Genomic DNA, 24,198 nt, shown 5'->3' on the forward strand with positions numbered 1-24,198 from the left:
ATGGTGTGTGATTTCTAAGTACTGGTGCATGAGAAAATAAATATATGCGTATCCACAGTGTGTGAATGTTAAGAGACCAGTCCTGAAACATGAAGCCACTCTCTCACCTATTGCTTACTATAGCTGGGTAACTTAACCAAGAAGCAAATCTACTGTGGGAGTTAACGGGATTTCTGCCACAGAGCAGTACACATTTATTGACATGAACTAGGTTCAGGAGGGAATCACAGAAAAAGCATGTGGGTTTGGGGCGTGACTCTATTTAGTTAACTTGGAGCTGATAATTTCTCCAGCATTGGATACTAAGAATGCCTTCTCCTGGCCAAGCAGACTCTCCTGCCTTATTTGGCTTTGTTCTTCTGATGGTGACCCATCGTGTTGGAAAAGAATCTCTTTCAAAAGTGTAAATGTTCCTCTTTCTGTGGGTGACATCATCATTCCTGTGGCCCAAGTCTTTGTTACTAAATAGTACTTAGCAACATATAATCATTATTTTCTCCTCAGAGTTCTGAGCGTGTTTGTTCTGATGAAGTTGAGAGATATGCTTTTTTTTTCTCCCCCCAGGAGGTAGGAGTAAAGTCTGAAAAAGAGGAAGTTATGTCTGAAAGGATCTCTTGACTTGTGTTACTTAAAAGAAGCAAGTAGACAGCTAAATTTTTGTACTGTGGTAACAGCTTTGACTGGGTTTTTTAAAAAAAATCATAATTTCATGTAGGTCTCCAAAGGAAGTGGTTTCCACGCAACTGTGCACATAAACTGTTCTTTAAAGTGGTAGAGAGATGCCTTTTGCTTGGCTTGGCTTGTCCTTCTTATGATTTCCCTTGTAAAGTGGGTAGGGAAAGCTGGACAAAAGAAAGCTGCTCACTGGCCAATTAAGGAAGATGTTTCTAAAGTGCCTGTTTATCATCCGAGGAAGATCTGGTGTTCCCTTTTAATTACATCCCACCTGTCTGTTTAAAAAAAACTGTAGGGAATCTGTCTTTTCATCTTGTAGAAAATTGCTGTAAATTTCTTAAGATTGTAGTTTGAGTCTAATCCTCATATTTTGAAGACTTGAAGTCTAACATGAGCTTATTCTTTAAATATTCTAGATTTTTAAATCTGTAATTGCCATCCACTTAAAATAATAATAGTGGTTATAAGTTATCAAATGCCTGATCCATGTTAGGTTAATTATCATGAAGTCATTCATGAGCACATTTTTATGAGGTAGGCATTTTAAGTTCACAGGAAACTGAGACTTGCAGAGATTGTCCAGAACCTCGAGTCTAATAACAGACTCCAAAGACTGTCTTTATCTCACAGGAGTCAAGGTCATGGGCAGAACAGCATTTTTGAAAAATTACCCCTGTGCTTTTTGACCTGATTCTTCTAAAGAATGTGGTGCACACACAGGTCATTGCACGAGGTGGGGGAGAAGGGGATGCCTCGCTTCAGAAGTGTTCAACACAAGCTAAAGGGCAAGGTGGCAGCAGCCGGACTCTTGCCAACGGAAACTGGCCCATGTGTCATATTTGGCATGTGCGTACCTGTTGTCAATAACCCCAAAGTGTTTCCCCTTTAGTCACCCAGTTCATTAGTCATAAAAGAGGCAGGCTTACTTCAGTTGTCTTCTTCTTCCATCATGGTAAGGAAAAATATCTAAAACTGTGCGAAGTATCATCCAAGGACTCCATTTTTCCTCATAATCAATTTGTCTGCACCCTATAAATTGGATATTTGGTGCCAGATATGCCCTTTTCCACAAGTTCAAGTCTAATCTGTTAACACTTCCCAGGGCCCATGTAGAATTCTAAGTATTTAGGAACCCTGACAAACTATTTACAGCTTCTTCCAACACAGACCTACCAGTATATTGTAAGAATAAACAGACTTCAGAGTCATCACAAGGAGAAAAACTGTTCTGGCGAAGTCTGTAATTTAGAGTATCTTTAGAGAAGAGACTTTATGAAAAGAGAGACTCAGAGTGGCCAGCCTCTTTTACACAGTTACCTTTTTCTTTATTTAATTGTAAAGACTAAATGACAGGTAGGAAAATGCTTTTGCAGGACGTGGGCGTCTTGAAGCCATAGAAGGAATAAGTGCGCATGGGAATAAGCCTGTAGGTAGGAGTTAGACACTGCTGCTCTATTGCTAGTCTAGAATGATCATGCATAAACATCTTTATGATGGCACCTGAACAGAATTAATAAAACCCTATTAAAGGCACTTGATACATTATTTAAAATAAGCACACATTACTTTTTATATCCAGGAATAGAAAAATTTTTTTACATCAGGAACAAGGATTAAAAACAAAAAGCCTGTAATTTTGACAAAATAAAAGATAGCACAAGTGGATTTTCATATGTTAATTCAAAAGCTGACATACTATACTCTGAAAGTGTGCGAGAAATGCTAGCTTTGTCTGTAGATGTCAGTCTTAAAAGATCAAACCCAGGAAGTGAATGAAAATAAACAGCAAAGAGCAGAGCAAGGGCAGAACAATAATGATAAGTCACAGATTTCTTCAAACCTTGCCCTCAGGGGCTGTGTGGTGGACACCCTGCATCGTAACAGAAGTGAAGTCACTGTTGCATGCAAAAACAGTAACAGAATTCTGTCTTTCAAATGAGGAGGAATTCGGGCAGTGTAGACATGTAGTTTATACACTATGATGACTCTCACAAGGCTATGAGTCCAGATGTTTGAATTCAATGAAATAAAGGGGGGAGGGTCATAAAAATAATAATTGTCTATCTTTGGAATTTAGAGTCCCTTGTTCACATTCTTTTTTCTCTTTCACTACACTTTGCAAATTTGTATTGTTTTCCTGTGTGTGTTAGTCGCTCAGTTGTGTCCGACTCTTTGCGACCCCATGAACCGTAGCCTGCCAGGCTCCTCTGTCCATGGGATTCTCCAGGAAAGAATACTGGTGTGGATTGCCATTCCCTTCTCCAAGGGATCTTCCCGCCCAGGGGTCAAACCCAGGTCTTCTGCATTGCAGGTAGATTCTTTACCATCTGAGCTATCAGAGAGGTTCCATTGTTTACCTACCTGATTATAATTATTCACTATTTCATATCTATTGCTCCAGTGGGACTGTATGTTTCAAGAGGCTTGGGGTCTAGTGTTGCTCACCCTGTAGCCTCAGATTCCAGGAAAGGCAGAATTATGTCAGGTTCTAAGTGACTATTCGTGGACCAGGTAGGGAAGCTGACGGCAAAAAGAGTGAAAGCGCCCCAGTTACTGGTGAGCTGGTGGCCTACAGCTAGAGAAGTTTGAAAAGGGAAAAGCATGTTTAACACTGTCCAAAAATATGTGAATTACTGAGAAGGCTAGAGGGGATCAGGTCCTATTAGCAATTACGCATTGCTAAGCCTCTGGCAGAAATAAGGGCATTTGAGGCCAGCCAGGTGTGACCAGGAGGGTCCTTTGGGCTGACTGCACATTCACAAAAGATGGTACATTATGACTAATAACATTACCTGCAAATGAGATTCAGGTGAGAAATGTCCTGTTATTTATTTGTCTTTATGATTTAACCATGTTAGTTGGTGAGTGAATTCATAAAATATACTAAAATTTGCCAGACCTTCTATTTCTAAAAAAAACCTCACATATATAATCATACATACATATATTTTCTTATATATGCATATACATATCTATATGTATTCTAGAACATATATATGTAGAGATATAATTATATTTTCTGTAATCTGATATAAATAAATCCCAAAGTGGATCAGGATACTCTGAAGCTTTGATACCATTCTCAATTGTGCTCATGATCACAATTTCTTAGAAAGTAACAAGAGTATAGAATTTTAAGCAAACAGCAACCTAAGCATTACAGAACATGTAGGATTATCCTCTGTGTGGGCTTGATTGTTTCTCTAGCTAGTTTTTAAGCCCAAACTTCACTGATGCTTATCTGGTATAAAGTGTAGCCTGTTTTGATTGCCTGAGAAGCACCTCATCCAACCAGGTACACAACAAAAGTGCCCCATCACCTTACTTCTCACAACTAGTCTGACTCCCGCATTTCTACGTGTGTATGGGCACCTGTTTACCCAAAAACCTAACTGGACTTGAGACAGAGTTTCCTGCAGATAACATTGTTTCTCTTGTGCCAGCTAAACTTGCCAACCGGAGGAGCCAGAGCAGGTCCATGCATCGCCGCTGATCCTGAGTAATTTCTTCGTATAAACTCTAGCTCTGAAGTAGGAAAACTTGACTGCACAGAGGAATCATCTGAGGAACTTACGAGAAAATACCAGTGCCATGCCTAGGAATCCTGGTTTCATTGCAGCCCAGAAATAGACGGTTGTACTCTATGGCTCCGAAATGTGGCTGAAGTCAAGAGCCACCACCCTAGTTTCGGTCTCCTTTCTAGGATGGGCTCATAAATACCGTCTCACATGTCTCTCTTGAGGGTTCAAAGAGGTAGCCTAGGTAACAGGAGTTCCCTAACATCTCTGAATGCACCAGTTTCCCTTCTTCCTTTATTTCAGGAGGGTAAATAGACCGGGAAGGATGAGGGGGTGGGGAGTCTGGGAAAGTGAGGAGGAGGGATCTTTTCCATAGAGCCCTCCAGTTCTGCCAATTAGCAGTTCATTAGGGTTAACAAGCTATCCTTTTGTCAAAGCAAACACTTTTGAAGGATTAAGCCTCATTCTCGCCTTAGTGTGAATGACTTTAATCAGATAATCTCCTATCACCTAGTTGGGAATTTGTTGTTAAAGGTCTGGGGGAAGCTTGAAGAGAGTTGCTGGGGCAGCCGGGTGTTCCCTCAGGGCAGGGTGAGGAAGTCTGGCTGTCTGCAGCCCCGGGGTCTGGGAACTAGACTTGACACTGTTGACTTTACATAATGGCAGCATGAAAAATAAGAAAAACAAACTTCTCCCCACTGTTGTTATAGTGTAATGATTTGTTAAAAGTGGTTGTAGCATCAAGCTGTTTGTCTGTCTAATGGCCCTTCAAGACTTTCTGTGTCTTTCTTTCTGCCATCAAACACTTAACACATATGTGCCAGGTAATCTTACCATTTGAAGCTGCTTGGGAGTCTACCAGGATCGAGGCTTTGCCCAGCTCTGCCCTCCTTGCCATCTGCTTAGCACATGGGTTTAATTGAATCATTCACTTGCTACATTCTTTTTCCAAATGTGTAGGTTTCCCCCCCCCCATATGTCTTCCCCCATACTAGACTAGATTGTGAACACCATGAAGCAGTCTTCATAATTTCTGTATTCGCAGTGCAAGTGTAACTCTTGGTGAGTGGTGCTCAATAAATATTTTTAAACGAATCAAGAAGCAGCAGGGAGCACCCTGATGTCTACATGAAGACATTAGAATTAATTTATGACTGTCCTGCTTAGTTCCCACACTAATGGACAAGGCAACGAGGGAAGAAGAGAAAAAAAGATGTGTATACGATACTCCCACCATTTTCATGTGACAAAAGTTCTCATTCAGAGGTCCCTTCGGGACATTGCTTGAGACATGGTTTGAAAGTAATTTCTGGAAACAGAAAAAAAAGAAGGGATAACAGATGCCTAAAAGATTCAGAAAGAGAAAACCCATTCAAAGGAGTGAAAAGAGAGAAGGATGTGGAATATCATAGTAACCAAAAGAAAGGAACTTCAGAAATAAATGAGTAGATAGATATAGTGGGCATCTAGGAAAAGAAAAATCAATCTTGCTATTGATGTTTAATTTTTTTTTTTTTTTTTGCATTTAGTAACAAATAATGCAATGGCCACATTTTCTCCAGATGCTTTTATTCTACATGGAACAGAATTAAAATGTAGAAATATTTGGATTACAGTCCATGAGATAAGTACAGTGTAACATTGGCACTGTTAGATCTGATACTATTTTAAAATGATTGCAAGAGGATTCTCTGCTTACCCACAGTACCTCATTTTATGAGATGGTAGAAAATATTTCATAATATTACACTAATTATATAAGTATATACTTATTTAATAAGTATATATTTTATACTATATTATAACATAGTATAGGTAATGTGTCCACTTTGACATTCTGGCTACCAGTGTCATGCTTATTTTTATAACTTTTTTATTTATTAAAAGACCATTACTATATATTTTCTTTTCCCTAATGACAGTCTGTATTAGGAGACATGTGTATATCCCAAACAGAGTGTATAGAAGTACAATACACCTTAGACACCTGACTTCAGGATCTGGGGTGTAGGCTCAGAAATGCTGCATTATGGGACAGGAGGCTTGACCCCCTGGTAACTATGAGGTTTTGGTCAAGGGTCAGTTCTCCAGCCTTTGTTACCTTATATGATAACTGAGGATTATAATGAATGTGAATGACATGGGAGATATTGTTTTATAAAGTTATATGATGAGGTGAAGTGGGAAAAAAGGAGAGCACAAAATTGCATTTGTAACACAATATCAACTGTTTTAAAAAATGTGTTGAGGAAAACCTGGAAAGAAATAAACTGCAATAGTAACAGTTACAATTTCTGGGAACTGGAATCACTGCTGATTTTATGAAAATGTTCTATCTTCAGTAATTTTGAGTTTTCTATCCTGTGTTTACTTTATGGCAGTAAATCCCTCCCCCGCCCCCACCCTCTCTCTCTCTCACACACACACACACACATTTCACTTCCCTCAAGGCCTGGAGGAGGCCATCTTATGGATCCTCTTCAGCTCTGCAATGGAAGATGCTAATGTTTACTGCATCTCACTGCTACGGACCCTCAAATCACTTTCTCTCAGGTCTTCAGCCATTTGCTGTCATTGCCGTTCTGGCCACAGCCCACTTTTGACTTGCTTTCATTCTCAGCAGCGGAGTATTTCCTGCATTCTGTTTTGAGACTAGACTATCAGCCTCCTGCACATAGCAGTCAAGTGTAATCTAGTCATCTTCATGAAAAGCAAATCCCGATCCTCTGCCAGTTATACCCACAGCCCCACCTCTAACATAACCAAACACGTCACTGGTTCCTGCTGCCCCAAATTATCAGGATTGTAGTTATGCATCATGAGTGTGACTAATCTTCCTAAGATTCATCAGTTCTCTCACTGGACTCTAAGCTGTTTGAAGTTAGGCATCCCATTAGTTAAAAAAAAAAAATTTTTTTTTAATGTGGACCATTTTTAAAGTCTTTATTTAATTTGTTACAATATTACTTTTGTTTTATGCTTTGGCTTTTTGGCCATAAGGCATGTGGGAGCTTAGCTCCCTGACCAGGGACTGAACCTGCTCCCCCGGCATTGGAAGGTGAAGGCTTAACCGCTGGACATCCAGGGAACTCCCTCCCATTAGTTTTTATGGGCCATTGGATTTTCAGCCCTAACATACGCTGAAGATTCAAGTGCTAGGCCTGCAGTTCCCACTGCTTTGAACGATTTTTCCCCAGATAGTTTTCACTGTCTTGAGCACTATGCCTACTTCTCACCATCTCAACCCTTGACCACTTGTCCTGTTTAACACACAACCTCCCCACCTTATCCCCTCAGCCTGCTATCTTTCACTTCATGTACTTACCTCCGTCTGAAATTGCCTCAGAGGTTTATTTGTTCCTTTATTTTTTGTTTACTGCCTGTCTCCTTCTAGCAGATTGTAAACTCCTTGAAGGAAGTGATTGGGCTGTGTTGTTCATTTCTGTAACCACACCACCTAGAACAGGACTTAGCACAGTGGATGCTCCATGAACATTTGAACAGGGGCATTGCGTGAAGAATGGAAAAATGGAAAGGAATAAAAGAAAAGAGAAACAAGGAAGAAATAGAGGAGGAAAGAAGTATACTCCTCAAAATCTAATGTGGCCCCTCTTCACATTCAACTTCGGGAGCAGTTTTGCCTGTATGACAACTCAGTTGAGCTCAGAGCCTCATATATGAGGCGACTATGCATTGCCTCAGTGTCTTTAAGAAGAAATGATGAAAATAAATGGCCTGAGTCAGAAGACATTGATGCTAGTTCTTCTCTGACATTGTTCCAACTTACTTATACAAGGCTGTCTGGTCTAATAAGGGAGAAGGACTAGATAAGTCTCCAATGTTCCATTCTCTACTATAATTCTGTGGTTCTAAACCTTTAATTCTGAAATGCATTTGCTTTCTAATTCTTTTTTTCCATATGCCAAAATAATTATAATGAAGATCTAGATTCAAATTTTAGGTAAAATAGTCTAATTGAAAAATGCACAATTGGTTCATGCCTACCCAGGGATGCCAAAAAAATGCACAATAAAATTAATATTTTAACTCAGTTTTAATATTTATACACATTGTAAGACAAGTACATTGAATTTATATAATGTTTTCACATTTATGTGATTTGTATATTAAGTGGTATATATGTGATATATATAATATGTCCTATTACATAACATACTATATATACACACAATATATAATAGAATATATATATTATTAATGTTTAAATACTAGGTATGATTTTAAAAACTTATATGTGAAATATATAAAAGTTCTAAACTAAAGTTAGGTAAACTAAATTCATATAATTCTATCAAATATTAATATATTTATTCAGATACCTAAACAGGTTAGAATCCAGGCTACAGAAAAATGCTTCAACCCTCTTCCTTGCTGTAAAACTGAATGGAGATACATTTAATGCATATACTTAAAATGGATCCACCATATGGGAGTGTTTCCAATTCTTCATTGCCTTCCAGCAGCTTCTCTTAACCATCTATATTTAAACATGGGTTAAAAATCACGGCGCCTGAATTTGAGTCGTAGTTTCGACACTATCTCCCAATGGATTATTTTTATATGGATTAAAATGGATTATTTTATAATACAAACAGCATTCCTAGATCTGTGATTCAAGACCTTTTCATATTTCAAGTTTAAACAGCGTACCTTCTAAGGGTATTTTCATTTAGATATGAGTTGAGGGGGGCGATGTGGAAAAAGCAAATAATATTTAGATGGTTGTGGGAGCTTACTGAGCTATATAAATGTAGTGTGCATGACAAGAAACATACAATTTGTACACACACATTTACACAGGGCTGTAAAGACTCCCACTTGAATGAAAAAGATAAATGCTTCCATTTCCTTTATCTATTTTATTGGTAAACCAGGTAGTTGATGTTATCTCTAAAAACCATATTCCTTAACTATATTTCTACTGGGATTCATTGGTATAATTAAAACTTCAATGGTCTGAAATATTTCAGAAACCTGCAGTGAATATTCTTTCCTTTATCTTAACATGTAGTTTTATTTCATCTAAAATTGTTCTTTATAATTTCCCTCTCCACCCACAAATGACATTCTTTTTATAATTATAGATGCACTCACTCATGAGCCTATGGACTATAACTACACTTCATAGATGTAAGAGAAACCATAGTGCTATGCTAGCACTGAGGGAATAAGATTGGTATTCTAAACTGGGAACTATTTACTTTTTATTACTATAATGATTTTTTAATAATTTTCTCAATTTGAAATGTGGTTAGCACGCCACTGGTAGTGAAAGCTGGCAATGTGATTTAATATTTTTAACATATGATCTGGTGTTTGCTACAGTGCTTCGAAATGTTAAATGTCATTATTCATGTTATGGTATTATCAACGACAATAAATTAAGCTAAACCAGTGGTAATAAAGTTTTATATCACAATTTATTTGGACTCACTTTGGAGTCCTAGGTTGACCACTGCTTTGTATGAGTTTCCTCAGCCACCCCTTTTTCTTTTACTAGTGTGAATAACATTTTTTTCCTCTTCTTTGTCATTTACTAGGATGTTTATTCTACTGTTCCTAACATTCAAGGGTCTTTCTTGTATTTCTTTGTATTCTGTGCAGTGGAGCAGAAAATTTGTCTCAGTTTCAATTTCTCTTTTGTTCCCAGAACTTCCCCCTCCTCCAGTGTTGAAGTGGAAAAATAGTTTCCCCTCTTGCACCATACAGAGGTTCAAAGTCTTGTTTTTCATCATGTTGCTCCAAACAGCAAATTTTCTAACCCACATGAAAAAAGAACACCAAAGCTCTGACTTGGAAGTCTGCAAGGGTCTGAGAACAATTGAAAAGAAGTTCCTACAACTGGGATTAGCCCTTAGCGGTTCACTGGTCATTCTGAGGAGAGGCGTGTGGAAGCCAACAGGGCCTCCAACCTGCTAGCACATGCATAGGTGGCCCAGCTCTGAAGTCAGTCTCTGTTGTCATGGAGAATGGAGACAAAATTAAAAAGCAAGTAGCAAACAATCCAGTAGGTTAAGCCAGGGACTTGGGAGTCTCCCAAGGCTCCTCCCTTCCTCATTCCCTGCATGAGTCATTTTTCCAGTCTGTCCACACCCATTCACCCTTCTTCCATCAGCCTCCACCCCACACTCCCATTCACTCTCCAAGCTGCTGCCACAGGATCCTTCTGAAATACAAGTCCAAATTCTACCTATCTCTTTGCTGATTAAGCTCATCTAGATTATCACAGCTTTCAGAGTAAAGCTGAGACTGCTTGGGTGAACACAGCCTACTTTTAACTCACTTGCTGCCACTCTCCTACAAGTATCCAACTCACTTCTAACCCCAAGACTAGCAGTTCCATTGTATTTGCCAGGCTCTTTTCCCACAGAACCCGGATTCACCTCTCTATTCATCTTGATAATTTCTATACCCCTTTTAAGGCACCTGTTAAAACAACCCCTCCAAGAAGTCTTCTCGAGTCTACTCGAAAGCACCTTGGTCTTGCCTCCCATCATTTTAGCATTTATCCTTCAGCCAGAATCAATTAGTTTGTCTTTTCCCCAGTCTCTTCCCTAGTAGAGGTATTATTCTTGAGGGGAGGGACTCTATGTTATTATCCATTCTCGAATCTCTGGCATAGCAGGCTATTGATGTAGTTGTTGAAATGGATGCTATATTAGGAGAAAGGAAGTCCTCATTGCTTGGGGTAGCTCCTAATTGGCAGGTAGAGAATGCCCATCCCTGTCCTTTGAGAAAGTGTCAATTTCCTTTTAAATTTGCTTCCACTGGGTGTGCACTTGGGTACTTTTTCATGATTAATACTGAGAAGCGGCACCATCTAATTAATTAATTTCTTTGTTCTGGAAGGGAGCAGCGCACAATGGTAGCTTAGTGTTTTGTGGATGCAGCCAGGGTAGAGAACTCACGTCGTTACCTCCAGAAGTAGTTTTGTACTTCAGCACCGTTCACGATGCTTTTCTTTCTCCTCCTTAAGCCGTCCCCACCATCTTTAAAACAACCTAACAAACCTGTAGAAACATCACAGGATAGGTAGCGTTTGCTCCTAAACTGTATTCAAAACACAGAAAAAAGTTTTTTTCATTGTAATCATCGTTGAATAAATTATTCCCTAAATCCTAAGTAAATTCTGCCCCCCAAATCTCTAAAACTTGATCACAATAGTCCAGGATTCTTTCTGTTCAAAGCGAAGGCAAGTTAAATCTCACAACACCTAGTAAGTTATGATTTGGGGCTGTGTTTTCTTTTGTTCCAGCAATAATATGACTTATTTGCCTTGGATGATTCTAGTATTTCAGAAAATGAATATTGTATAACGAAGGAGGAGTCTCTGCTTTCTACATATCATATAATGCAGAGCTGGGGTGAAAGGGGGTTTTACAGTCCAAACATTATTTACAAAGTAGATGGGAAGCTGGTATGTGAGTATTCGTGCTTGTGTGACAGTTGGTTTTACCGTAGAATTCCAAAACCGTGGACACCCTGTTCCTGGAGAAAGATACACACGGGCAGTCTTGCGGATGTTTTTCGCGTCTGTGGGCCATCCAGGTTCGAAATCTGCCTGGTGCATTTTAGGGCGGCCAGCCCCACCAGCTCCTACTGTTTTGTGCAGTTTTGGAGACTCACCTTCAGTCTAACCTTGCCGACGGCCCTACCGAGCCCCATCCACCCGCCGCTTTCACTCTGCGTCTGCCCAGCCCGTCTCAAGGATCAGAAAGTAGCAGGGGTGCGTCCCGCGGGCACTGGCGCTCGGAGGCGGCCGCGCCGAACGTGTGAGATGGAACATACCACCGGGAGGCGGCGGGGATGCACCGCGCCAGCGCCGGCTCGCCTCTCCTTTGGCTTTCTGCGCCGATGGGCGAGGGGCAGCCGCCACCCGCGGCGGGCGCCTGTTAGCGCGAGGGGCGGCGAGGCGGCGGGGGCTGAGCCGCCGGGCGGCGGCGAGTGGAGGAGCGTTGTTTTTTTGCCTTTTCCTGCGGCCGCGTGCGTTCCGGGGCTCGCCGCGTCCGCCCAGGGCTTCCTGGTGGGGCTGGGCCGGCGGGGGAGGGGCCGCGCAGCAGCGGCGGAAACCGGAGCCCGGCGATAAGAGGCTGCACCGCGACATGCAACAGCCCTTTCACTGCGGCTGAATGAGTTGTGGCGCTCAGCATGCTCCCGTGACCGCGAGCTGACAAGTTCAATTTTAAATCGCGGGCCTCTCGGAATCATGACTCCCACAATGCCTCGGGCCCTCGCTCGGCCGGCTGGCTGCCTCTGAGGGGGAAAAAAAATGTGAGAGGTAAGTTTCCATTTTCCCCGATCGCTCGCGCGGCTCGGCTGCTCTGCATTGTTCGCACTCTTTCGGGACTGTGCGTGGCTGGAGGAGGAAGTGGAAGGAGGCTGGGGCCGGCTGCCCGCGCCGGATGGTTTCCGATCACACACCGTCGCGAGCTAGAGGGACGGCGGGAGGTTGCAGCTGCAGCCCGGCTCCCAGGAGCCCTTCCCCGGGCTCTCCGGGCTCTGTCAGCCCTGCCAGCTCCGCACTTGGCAGCCGAAAACAAAGAAAGAGAGAGAAAGACAAGGGGGGGAGGGCGGTAAGAGAAACAGGTGCGTGCAAGTGTACTTACAACTTAACGGCCTTTGTCGGGGGAGGGAGGGGATGCGAGTCCCATCAGACGCGAGCCTCGGTTTCTCCCTGGAGGTCCCGCATCCCTGTTCCCGAGGCTGCCATCCCGCCCGCTTTTCATCTGGGCCAAATGTGTGCACGCAAAGGTTAATTCTCTGCCTGCTACCCATAAATTACGCATGACATGTTTAGCTGGCCTTCCTTATATGGAGAGTGCTGTATTTCAGTCCAGTTTGCCTTTTGCCAAGTTTTCAGGGCGGAAGACGCCCTGCATGAGAGGGCTCCTGTTTTTTTTTTTTCCATCGTTTTGTAGTGCGTCACTCAAAAACTGTAAGAAAAGTAAGTATAGACGCTCTCCGGGTGCAGCCTCAGTTGGTTGATTGAATTGCTTTCCTGAAAGGTTGAAAAGAATGAAAAGTAGTTAGTTCTTGGGTTCTGGTTTTTTTTTTTTTTTTTTTTAGACAAAAGCAAGACAAATATGTAGCGCGTCCCCTCCCTCCCTTCTCTCTCTCTCTTTTTTAAACGGAGCCGGAATCTGTTATTGGTAGTAATGTGTCATGTGAGAATACTTCGATTCCGGAGCCTGTAAGGCGAGCAGGTATATGGTGGAGTTCATGCTTGCCCGTCTCACAGTTCTTCACAACTGGCGTGGTGGAGCTAGAACCGTAATTGTGTTCTTCAGCCTTCCCGGGCCGGGGGGATGTGCGGCTGCTGGGATTCTGTGCTGGATCTCCGAGGAGTGTGCTTCCCTAGGATTAAGACTGAGTAAGAAGCTGCCAGCGAGGTTATTGCCGCTGCCTTTACTTTCTGTATCTACCTGCCCAGGCACAAGCCCAGAGCAAATGGATGGTAAACTCTACTATACTCGGAGGAGTTTCTTAAGCAAATTAATCCATCGAGAGAGAAGTCATAATTAATGCCTTTGGATTTGCAGGCCCTCCGCAATGTGCTTTGAAATATTACACCCGTGGACGCGGTGTTCCTCCCTCCTGGGTTTGAACACAGTGTTTATACACGGAGGGTATTTAGTACGTAACTATTCTATACCAGGCTAAGTGATCCACTCCCTGTTATCTCTTTGGGTTGCTGAGGGCGTTGGTGTTTCCCCCTGTCTTGCTGTTGAGATAAAATATTATCACTGAGACAAGTTAAAATGAAAGTTCAAGAACTGTAAAACTCACCCGTAGGAATACTTAGCTCAATACTTAGAATGGCTCTGATGCGGTGCTCTAGCCAGAGACACTGAATAAAGTTATTTTGTAGCCAGTGAAAACACAGTGTTGTCACTTGTATTTTGCTTTCTTAAAGTTGGTGACAACTGCAGCTCAAAACTGTTTTTTTAAGGAAGACTCCAGCATTCTGATCTTCATCAGTGTTGCAAAGAGGTGAAAGGTTTTTTTTTTTTTTTTTTTTTTAGTGTGTTGTTAGGCCTTCTCTCAAAAGATGGACGTAGCTTTTAGTTTTATTTAATGGGGGGTTTCCTCACAAAAGTGGCCTTTTGTGTTTTAAGGAACAGGTTGGGTCAGCACCAGAAAACCTGTTCATCCAACCATCTATAATTACAGTGTCACTTAAGACGGAATAATCAGGTTTTATTATGATGAAGAGACTCTGAAAACCTCTCATGTGCCTGGTTTAATTTTTTTTTTTTCCTCATGGAACTAAGATAAAATTTGTGTGCAGACACACATCTAGTGTGATACTCTTATACAGCCATGCCAACAGACTCCAAAGTGTTTTATGCTTTGAGATATTGCTTGTGTTTACATTTCCACATTTGGGGCAAACTTAGGCTCCAAGTTGAATTCATTAAATTTTGATTCCAACATTCTGTTCTTCCTCTGGGCACAGAATTCCTATGACATGAAACACTGGATTCTGTTCCAGAACAAGAACAGAGTATCCCAAAGTTTCCCCTGGGACGGGGGGTGGGGAAGGGAGTGAAATTGTATTTCTGACTGAAGATGAGTGTGTTACTTTGTTATATAAAATTTCTGATCTTTTTTGTAAGCAAAAAAAATTGCCCTTCCATTTATCATTGTTGCCCTACATTAGGCCTGTATTTGATATATCTATTTATGGAAACAGATTAGACTTCCCGCACCTTCTGGCTTTCTGCTTGGTGATGGGAACATGCGGAGGTGAGAGACTATCTCAGATCTTGCTTAGAAGAAGCTGAAAAGAATAGGTGATTGGAGTTTCTTGTACTCTGAGGCGTCAGAGTGGCCAGTAGATATGAAGGTCAGGGAAGCAGATGAAGGAAATGAAATATAGTCATTTAAATATTTGGCTCAATAGAAAATCCCAACAGCAATAACAAAGGATGTTACATAGGGAAATTTTAAAACATGTGAACTTTTAGGCCACAAAGCTTCATGGTTTTGAAATCTAGAACGTGTTTTCCACACAGTAGCCACTGGACACGTGTGACTATTGAGCCTTTGAAATGTGGTTATCTGGATTGAGGTTTGTTCTAAGTGGATGTTGAACACTTTGTACAAAGGAAAGGATGTATAAACCTGATAATATTTTTATAGTGATAGTATGCTGCAGTGATAGTATTTTGGATAGATTAGTTTCAATAGAATATGTTGTTAGATTAACTTTACCTGTTTCTTTTCATTTTCTTTTTTTAAAAATATGACTACTTGGGACTTCCCTGGTGGTCCAGGGGTTAGGACTCTGTAGTTCCACTGCAGGGCATGGGGGTTTGATCCCTTGTCAGGAAACTAGGATCCCACGTGCTTTGCAGCGTGGTCAAAAAAAAAGTAAAAAGAAAATATGGGTACTAGAAACTTACAGTAACAGATGTAGCATGCATTGTATTTCTAGTGGACAGAGCTATTCTAGAATAAAGCAAGAAAGCGGTATTCTGGAGAAAGCCGTATTCTGGAGACAGCCTAATAGAATTTACTGGTCAAAACACAATAAAAGGGATTTTCATTTTCACAGGCTAAAGAAGTTTATTATACATAGGAATACTTCATCTTTCTTATCCATTGTAACTAAAATTTGAGAAAACACACCGCCTAACATCTATTTTTATTTCCTCAAAACTACTGTTTAGTTTAGAGATTTAATGGTGAGGTAGTAATAGCAGAGAAAAGGCTTATAATTAGGGGATGAGTCTTAACACCTCTCAAAGGCCAGAATAGAGTATGATTGCTAGTTAGAAACATTTTAGAGACTCTATAGTTATCATTGTCCCGAAGTTACCAAACACAAACGAGTCACTGAAATTTATTTTAAAATAGGGTTTTCAGTAAATAGCAATTATCTTCAAATGCTTAATATATATTTTTCTTTGCTATGACTCTCCTTCCTTAGAAAATAAAAACACCTAATAAATCCGAACAACTGCTGACCATATGTTAATCAAAGATTAATAAATTCATAAGAAGGAAAGACTTTCACCTGTAGGGAAGTGGGCGTTGTTTTGAATACTAGGGAAGGTAAGAATACAATTCGTTGGTAATGTTTGGGCTTTGAAGAATTCCTATACACGGAGACATTGTCTTTATAACTTGAACACATTCTTTAGAAAGCATCTGACTGGTAAACAAAGCACAATGGCTTTGGTCCTGGAAACGTTCCTCTCAGATATTCTCATAGCTGAAGTACATTTTGTCATGCACAGTGTGTGGTAAACTGAAAAAAATATATCCATATAACATAAGCATACTTTTATTTACTTGAAGGATACTAAATCTATGAGGCAGGCTGGAGCCTATGGATTCTTCTTTGCTAGGGGAGAGGGGGCAAATTTTATGGAGACTCTCAGAAGTGTTAGCTCCCAGCTTGGGGCCATCTTGAATATGTTCCCACCACAAGAAGCATAACTGCCATTAGTGTCAATGCATGTGGAGCCTTCAGGGAACAATGATCCCCATTAACTTCGTAGATCGTTTCTGATGAGTCATGGAGCAGATTCACTAATGCTTGGAGAATTATTGATTGCACAGCAGAGGATTTAAGAAGAGCTATTGACACAGGGCACTAAAAGTCTCTAGGCATATTTTGTATTTTTAGAGTTGAGGTAGGGAACTTGGGATTTATGTTGTGCTTTCATATTATAAAAAATATGCATTTATATAAGCATTACAGCTATATCCTTGAAAAAACCCTTAACAAATAATGAGGTAATAGCTTTCTGCATATTATTATGAGTCTTTTAATGATTTCATTATGTTTCTTTGAGATAACTACTCATGTTTTCTAAAAGGCATCTTACTACCTTCCTATGACATATAAAAATGAAAAACCTTTGAAGGATATACATTACAGTATGAGCATTATGTATTTGTTACTTTTCCCACTATTTTTGAGATCTAATCCTCAGTGTCTGTGATGATCCTTTGTTAAAGAGTTCAGGATATATTAACCTCAAGATGAAATGTAGCCATATTGGATAGAGTGGAAAATTACATTCCCACTGTGATCAATTATTTTTTAAAAAGTGAAGATGTTTCTGAAATAAGTGCCATGCTTCAAATAGTGTATGTGCCCTAAAAGAAAAACTGTCATCTCTTTGGACAATTGTTTTAAGAAATTGAGAGTTGCATCTTTAAATACCCAAAGAGATGAATAATAGCTAATAAGGTAAATAGTCCCATCAAGTGTGGGTACAGTTTGTGTGTGAGTATATATATATGAATATAAAACTTTTCCCAAGGCAATGCCAATTTATTCAGATCATCTAGATATTAAGTAATATAATGTTACGAAAAAGGATTGTAGTAAATACTATGTAATCCCAAAGGCTGATGTCCATTCCAGTCCCTCTCTAGCTGAGTTTGCAAAATGATATTTCTTCTCCAAAGGATTCTTAAAAAAATCTATCTTGACTCTGGACCTTTACTATATTTTCTGCTTTTAAAATAGTTGAACTGTTATTTAATTCATAGTTCATGTAATTACGAGTGGACTTGTTTTAAAGAGCTCACAAGATTCTAGGATTGTGGGAACACATTTAATCACGTGAAATAAACATTACATGCTGATTTGAGATATTTTATTTTGTAAAGTTGATTCATAGGAAAATATATATTGTGGCAAAAATATCAAGCTAGGTTCAGTGAGCTCTACCAAACTTAATCAAGATACACCTTGTCCTCAAAGAGGTGGCAGTGTTGTAGGGGAAGTTAAGAGTTTTGAAAATAACTGTAAAGTGGAAACTGGTATTTCATAAACGGTGGCTAGGTAACATTGTATGGAAGTTGAGATAAGGAAAGGTACATTTTATTGTAGCTCTGACCAATACATGTAATAAATATAACAGTTCTAATGCATAAATAGTGGAAAACAAAACATATTCTTTATTTTTTGATATTATAGAAATATTATCCTGGTAAAGCAGCATTAATTATATCTATTCAGTGATGTTTCCATATTATCATGTGTTTATATTTAATATCTAGGCGTGATTTTTATACATATTCTAGTTCATTTATTTAGTTCATTTTGCTTGTAGAAATATATATTTTTCAGACGTCCAGTAGTAAAATATTGACAGCTTTGGCATTAGCACTACTGTTAAATACCATAAAACACCAGTTTTTGAAGCTACCAAATAATTACCAGAAAACCAAATTGGGTATCAGAAAACCAAAGTGGGTAACTGGGGTAAACAGTGCATAGAAGATTTGTTCAAGGGAAAAGTTAGGTTAAAAGTAAACTGATAATTACAAGGTCATTTGCTAAAAAAAAAAAACAAAACTATATATTAAAGTTAAGCAGTAAAAATATTACTAAAATGTACCAAAAAAAAAAAAGTGATTTCATTTAGGGAAAGAGAATGTTTTATACTGGATGAAGAGCAATGAGAGAAATATATATTAGCAAGGAGATTTTAATCAGAGACAGCCAGAGTATCCAATTTAATGTGACATTGAATAGGAAAGTGAAGAAATAAAAACAAGATATAGATGATGATTTCAGGCACTGGTAGAAGTGCCACAATTGTGAATACACTTTTGTGGGTTTTTAAAAGTAGTTCATAAATATTTTAAGTATGTGGTTGTGGAAGACGTGGTAACATTGTGTATACTTACTGTACTCAAAATTCCTCCTTACTAACATTTTTCTACAATGATTATAACTGAACAGACTCTTCTAGAAAATTGGGAAAAGTGTGGTAACAATAGTATCTGCAGTGGGAGTGTGAGGAAATCGAAATGGTGAAAGACTTTACAGCTTAATAGTCAAAACACGTCAAAAGCAGGATAAATAAGAAGAATGCCAAATGAGGCATTAAGAAGTCCATATTCATATTTAGAACATCATTAAAGATACTTCTTGAACTTAAAACTTAGAAACTACTTACGGCTTATGTATCTAGAAAATTTAAAATTTAATCAAGGCAAATATCCAGCAATCTGTTTATCAGCGTTGTTGATCATAGTAGTAATGATAGGTTAACATTTTGTTTCTGTCTTATCTGATTACAAGAAGAGAATTACCTTTACAGTGACCTTTTAGCCCTCTATGTGGATGGCTCCCCTGATCCTGGTAGAAAGACAGTCTGGGATGGGATGGTGATAATCAAGGTGACCACAGATACAACAGGAGGGCAGATGGCCTGCTGGGGGGGAAAGCTGGTGGAAAAAGCTCTGCACCATTAAGTGACTTTGCCACTCAGCGTTCTCCTAACAGAGACTCCTTCATTGATATTTCTGTTTACTAAATTTTAGTTTAAAAAAGCCATCCTATGAAATGATATGTCAGTTTCTGTGAGCACTGTGTCTGCATTTGTTTTGAAAGTCCAGTGTTTGTTGCAGCGCAGGTAGATCCATAAAAACAGAGCCCATTTGGGGTGGATGTTTTGAAAAGTGAAGCACTTTATAAATATAAGAGGTGATACTGATGTTATTATTATCCTTGACAAGTTATTATATTTTTATATACTTATTACACTTTGTCTATATCTTGAAAGGAGTAATAGACTTAGGAGATGGGGCACAAAAATCTCACAGTGTATGGATTTTATTTTACCAAACCAGATGTGACTAGGTATGTGGACTGGGAAAAAGCATTCACTCTTTCTCTGGTTTAATTTCTACATCTGCAAAATTATGAGCATGGAAATAATTGTTAATAATGTAAGTGCCATTTGCTATACATTTCTTTACAAAATATCTCATTTAATCTTTGTGACAGATGTAAATGCCCCTTTTGACTTTTAAAGGTGACTGGCATGACTGGTAAACACTTTTTGTCATTTTCAGAGTTGTGAGCCTTTTTTTTTTTTAGTTCCAATTCCATATTTTTAACCTTTTTTTTTGTCTTGCTTGCCATCATTACAAAGAATGGTGATGAGGATAATAGCTTTGACAACACTCACTGACATCTTGGACTACTTACTTGGTGCCAGGGTAAGGTGTGTGAATTAATTTACATACTCCTCAGAACAGCCCTCTGAGATGGATACTGTCTCAGTTTCACAGGGAAAACTGAGGCACAGAGTTTAAGCGCATGGTTTCTTAACTAGGGGGTGGCCCCACAGGGAGTTGAACCAGGGTAGTCCAGTTCTAGAATTGTCAAAGAATAAAAACAAAATTTAAAAAGATACTTGGGTACTGATAGGAGATTGAGACCATAGACATGTGGAATGATCCCCAAGAGTAACTCTTGCTACAGCACTTGAGGAGACTCCGGAAGAATGGAGTGAAGATAGGAAGATAGGAGGTTAAGAGGAGAGAGAGAAAGGGCCTGGGGAGGGGCAGTTAATAGGGTAGAAGAAATAAGGAGTCAGTGGAGAAACGGAGTTTCGGCCCCACTCTGGAGGACACGGAGGACCAGGTAGGAAGTTCAGGGCACAGTGGAAACACCAGGAGACATTTACGCTAGCAAGTAATGTCCAGGTGTTGTGTTTTAGTGACATTTTCTAGAGGGAGAGTAGGACATACAAAGGATGAAATGGAAATTGTTGGCTAGAGATGAGGGACTGGGAAAGGACAGTAACAAGGTAATGAAGGGACACGTGTTCTGGGGAGAAAGTCACAGGCTTCAGGTCCACAGGATGTAGCCACTAATTAGCTGTGGATTTCAAAGGTGATGGGAGGTATTAAAAATGATTTAAAGAGTATAGTAAGAATTTTTTAAACTTTTCATCCAAAATCCCTTATTTAAAACTTTGTTAATGTTATCCCTGTTCATCATATTGTTTCTTGTGAGCTCTTTTCATATAAAGAACTGTATTTTAAAACATCAGAGAAAAACACTTAAAATTATATTTTATCCGGGACTGTAACTTGGTTAGGTGGAAGATACCTGTTACATTCTTAAAAACAGTTCATTTCTGTGTCAAGCTTCTTTAAAATACAGGATCCAGTCAATTAAAGAATGGTATTTAAATTCTTTATCCCAAATTGGTCACTCTAAAGTAAGCGTCATTTCATCTTAGGGGTATGTTGTTTGCTGGGAAATGTCTTATTGACGGCTAAGCAGTTCTGGTCCCTTTAAAGTTCATGCAGAACACTGGTGTAAATGATCCCCAGTGATAAACCAGGTGGCAGATAGATACATGATAAAACAAGTTTGCAATGTGCTCAATGTGGTGACATTTATACTTCTCAGACCTTGCTATTTTAGGGAAGGTATCAATGATACTCTTTTTCCTGGAAATAAAGATCCTTAATAATCAGACACCCTTATAAACAGAATGATTTACATATGGAAATAAATAAGCAGTTGCATTGAGTTAGCAGTTACCTGGAGTTGGGAGGATAGTTATTTTTCAAACAGAATAGAAAACTTTACAGGAGTATTCGTAGGCCTTTTTATATAAGTCTCCTACGTGCTTTTTACAAGTAAGTGACTTAAGAGTTTAAGTTGAGCATGTCAGAGCAATAACTGTATTTAGTATACATAGAGAAATTCTCATGAAATCAAGAGTTTTCAAGAAAAAGATTGCATTTATAAATACTTGGCATTTTATTTAGTCTATGTCCACAGAAAATAATTTTTAAATTGCACTGTGTATGTCTTTAAATATAACATGTAGAGCTAGAGAAAATAATGTTAACAGTGTTTCCATTTTGCCTTTTGTTTATATGCCTTTTAGTATTATGTGAAAACCACACTTAGAATGTGTCTTTTTCTATTATTAGACTTTTTTTTTTTTTTTTTTGCCCCATCTGGTTTTGGATGTGTGCTATAAAGATCTGGTAAAAATCTATTTTTGTTGAATTATTAGATAATGCTTAGAAAATGTTCATTTCAAAGTAAATAAGATTAAATAGTACTAAGATTAGAAATTCTTCTTTGCCTTCCCAATTCATGAGCCAATCTTAACTAGTAAATTTACTCCAAATTATTTTGAGCTGTTATTTGAATTTCTTTGTTCAAAAAGTTCAGGAAAAGCTGCATTGTCAACTTAGTGGCGTTCAAATAAGGCAACTAGTCTTAAATAACTGGTCTAACATACCCCATCTAGAAGACTTTGAAAGATTGGATGAGCATAGCAGAAGTGAACAACTGGAAATACAAGCAGATCTTTAACCCAGTTGTAGAACCTCTCTGAGGCATTTCCAAATAGAACCTTTCTGAAAATTAATTAGAAATAGCCAGAACAATAGTGGAGATTATTGAAAAAAAGAAATGAATTCTGCATAATTCTTTCAGAAGGACCACATCTACTGAAAATTGCACATGGGAAATGACTCTCCCAGAGAAATGTATTAATGGTTTGAGGACTGGATTTTAAAAGTAAATATTGTTTTGGAAGCAGTTAATATAGAGACTATTGTGTCTGTTTCTCAGTAATGGATTAAGGTTTACTCTGTGCTGAGGTCTTTTCACTTAAAAAGCTATTTTTCTATGTTAATAATAAGGCAATATAGGGAAATCATTCTTTATGTTCCACTAGATAATCAATTAACAAACATTTGCTGAGCACCTATTCGAAGTAAAGGATTAGAGTAGGTCAGGAGAGAAGGTCCCAAAGGAGAATTACATAGTTTTTATTCTTCTTTCACATATAACTGAGTTGGGGAGAAAGACATGAGAAGGTAACAGTGCAGTCAGCATTGACACCAGACAATTGAATACCAAAGGAGGAAATTAAAAGACGGAAGTCTTTGCGGAACTGAGCGGTTAGGATTTCCTCTGTGGAGGAGGACTCCGGACATAGGCTGAAGATTAAGCAATCTTTTCAGAAAATGGAGGGAAAAGGTGTGAAGAGAATGAGGCTAGCTTCCACATTTGAGCATCTTCTGTGTGTGAGATGGTCTTTCCAGAAAAGAACCAGCTCACAGTGCTGCACAGTTAGGGAAGAGACTTGGGTGGGAGGAGCCACCGTCCTCTTGATAGAGATGAGGAAACTAGGGCTCAGAGAGGTTAACTTAGATGCCAAACTTCACACAGCCTGGTGAGTAGCTGAAATGAAGCCAGGTCTTTCTTCACTTCTGAACTACCATTCCGTCTCCCCTTTATGATTCTGCTGAGAATGAATGTGGTATAGTTATGATACAGTAATTTTAAACTTCGCCCATAGAATTGACATGACTCAGGTAGGTATAAATTTAATTTAGAAGGCTGGCTAATACATTTCGTTCTTTTGCTTTGACGTTGGATTATTAATACAAATGGCATAGAGTTTGCCAACTGTTTGTAGTCATTGCTTTTTAGGTTTATAAAAAACAAAGCAAAGCAAAACACACCAGGCCTCCTGTCTTTAGCAGATATGGTAAAGGCATGCAGTAGTGTGACCCATTATAACATTGCATTTGGGCCATCTGGGATCCTCCCAGAGGAAGCTTTGCAAAGATAATGTACTTTCACACCAGTAACATGATGCCATAAAATTTTCACCAAGAAGTGATAGGCCTAGCTCCAGAGTACATGCTAAATTTGTTTATCAAGCTGAAACTCCAATACTTTGGCCACCTGATGTGAAGAGCCGACTCACTGGAAAAGACCCTGATGCTGGGAAGGATTGAGGGCCGGAGGAGAAGGGGGTGGTAGGATGAGATGGTTGGATGGCATCGCCGACTCAATGGACATGAGTTTGAGCAAACTTCAGGAAATAGTGAAGGACAGGGAAGCCTGGTGTGCTGCAGTCCATGGGGTCCCAAAGAGTCGGACATGACTGAGCGACTGAACAACAAGATGGGCATTTTATGTTTTCATGTTGCATCATCTTCACACACTAATCTGCGCCCTCTGTCCCTCTGTGGCAGAACTTATGACATCAAAACAAGATAAACGATTAATTGAAGACTTGTTCTCTTGGAGCTAGTCACTTGGTAAAAAAATTCCTTTCTTCATGAGCTATTTTGAATATACACCAAATAAAATTATGTATTGTTTAGAGAAAGGAACATGAAAGAACTGTGTGCTATTGCTTTTGGCCTCAAAGGAAAGCACTTATATTAGAAAATA

General features: G+C 39.2%; 1 protein-coding gene across 18 annotated transcripts in view; it reads left to right on the top strand.

Annotated features, from left to right (window-relative positions):
• Positions 1-24,198, top strand: part of MBNL1 (muscleblind like splicing regulator 1) — a 210,027-nt gene that overhangs the window by 11,330 nt on the left and 174,499 nt on the right. For 9 of the 18 annotated variants that reach the window (XM_043873703.1, XM_043873715.1, XM_043873709.1 and 6 more), the window contains exon 1: positions 12,360-12,492. The exons of 2 other annotated variants lie outside the window; for them this stretch is intronic. Coding sequence is in view for 1 of the 16 variants with exons in the window: in XM_043873721.1 (XP_043729656.1) it covers positions 13,666-13,668 (3 nt within the window). In the remaining 15 variants the exon portion in view is untranslated. Of the gene's footprint in view, positions 1-12,359; positions 12,493-12,668; positions 12,801-13,403; positions 13,604-13,645; positions 13,669-24,198 lie in introns of those variants that run through there. 7 more of the 18 variants (XM_043873728.1, XM_043873729.1, XM_043873706.1 and 4 more) reach the window with 7 other exon arrangements.

This window comes from Cervus elaphus, chromosome 19 (genome assembly GCF_910594005.1).
Source record: "Cervus elaphus chromosome 19, mCerEla1.1, whole genome shotgun sequence".
In the NCBI taxonomy this organism is placed as follows: domain Eukaryota; kingdom Metazoa; phylum Chordata; class Mammalia; order Artiodactyla; family Cervidae; genus Cervus; species Cervus elaphus.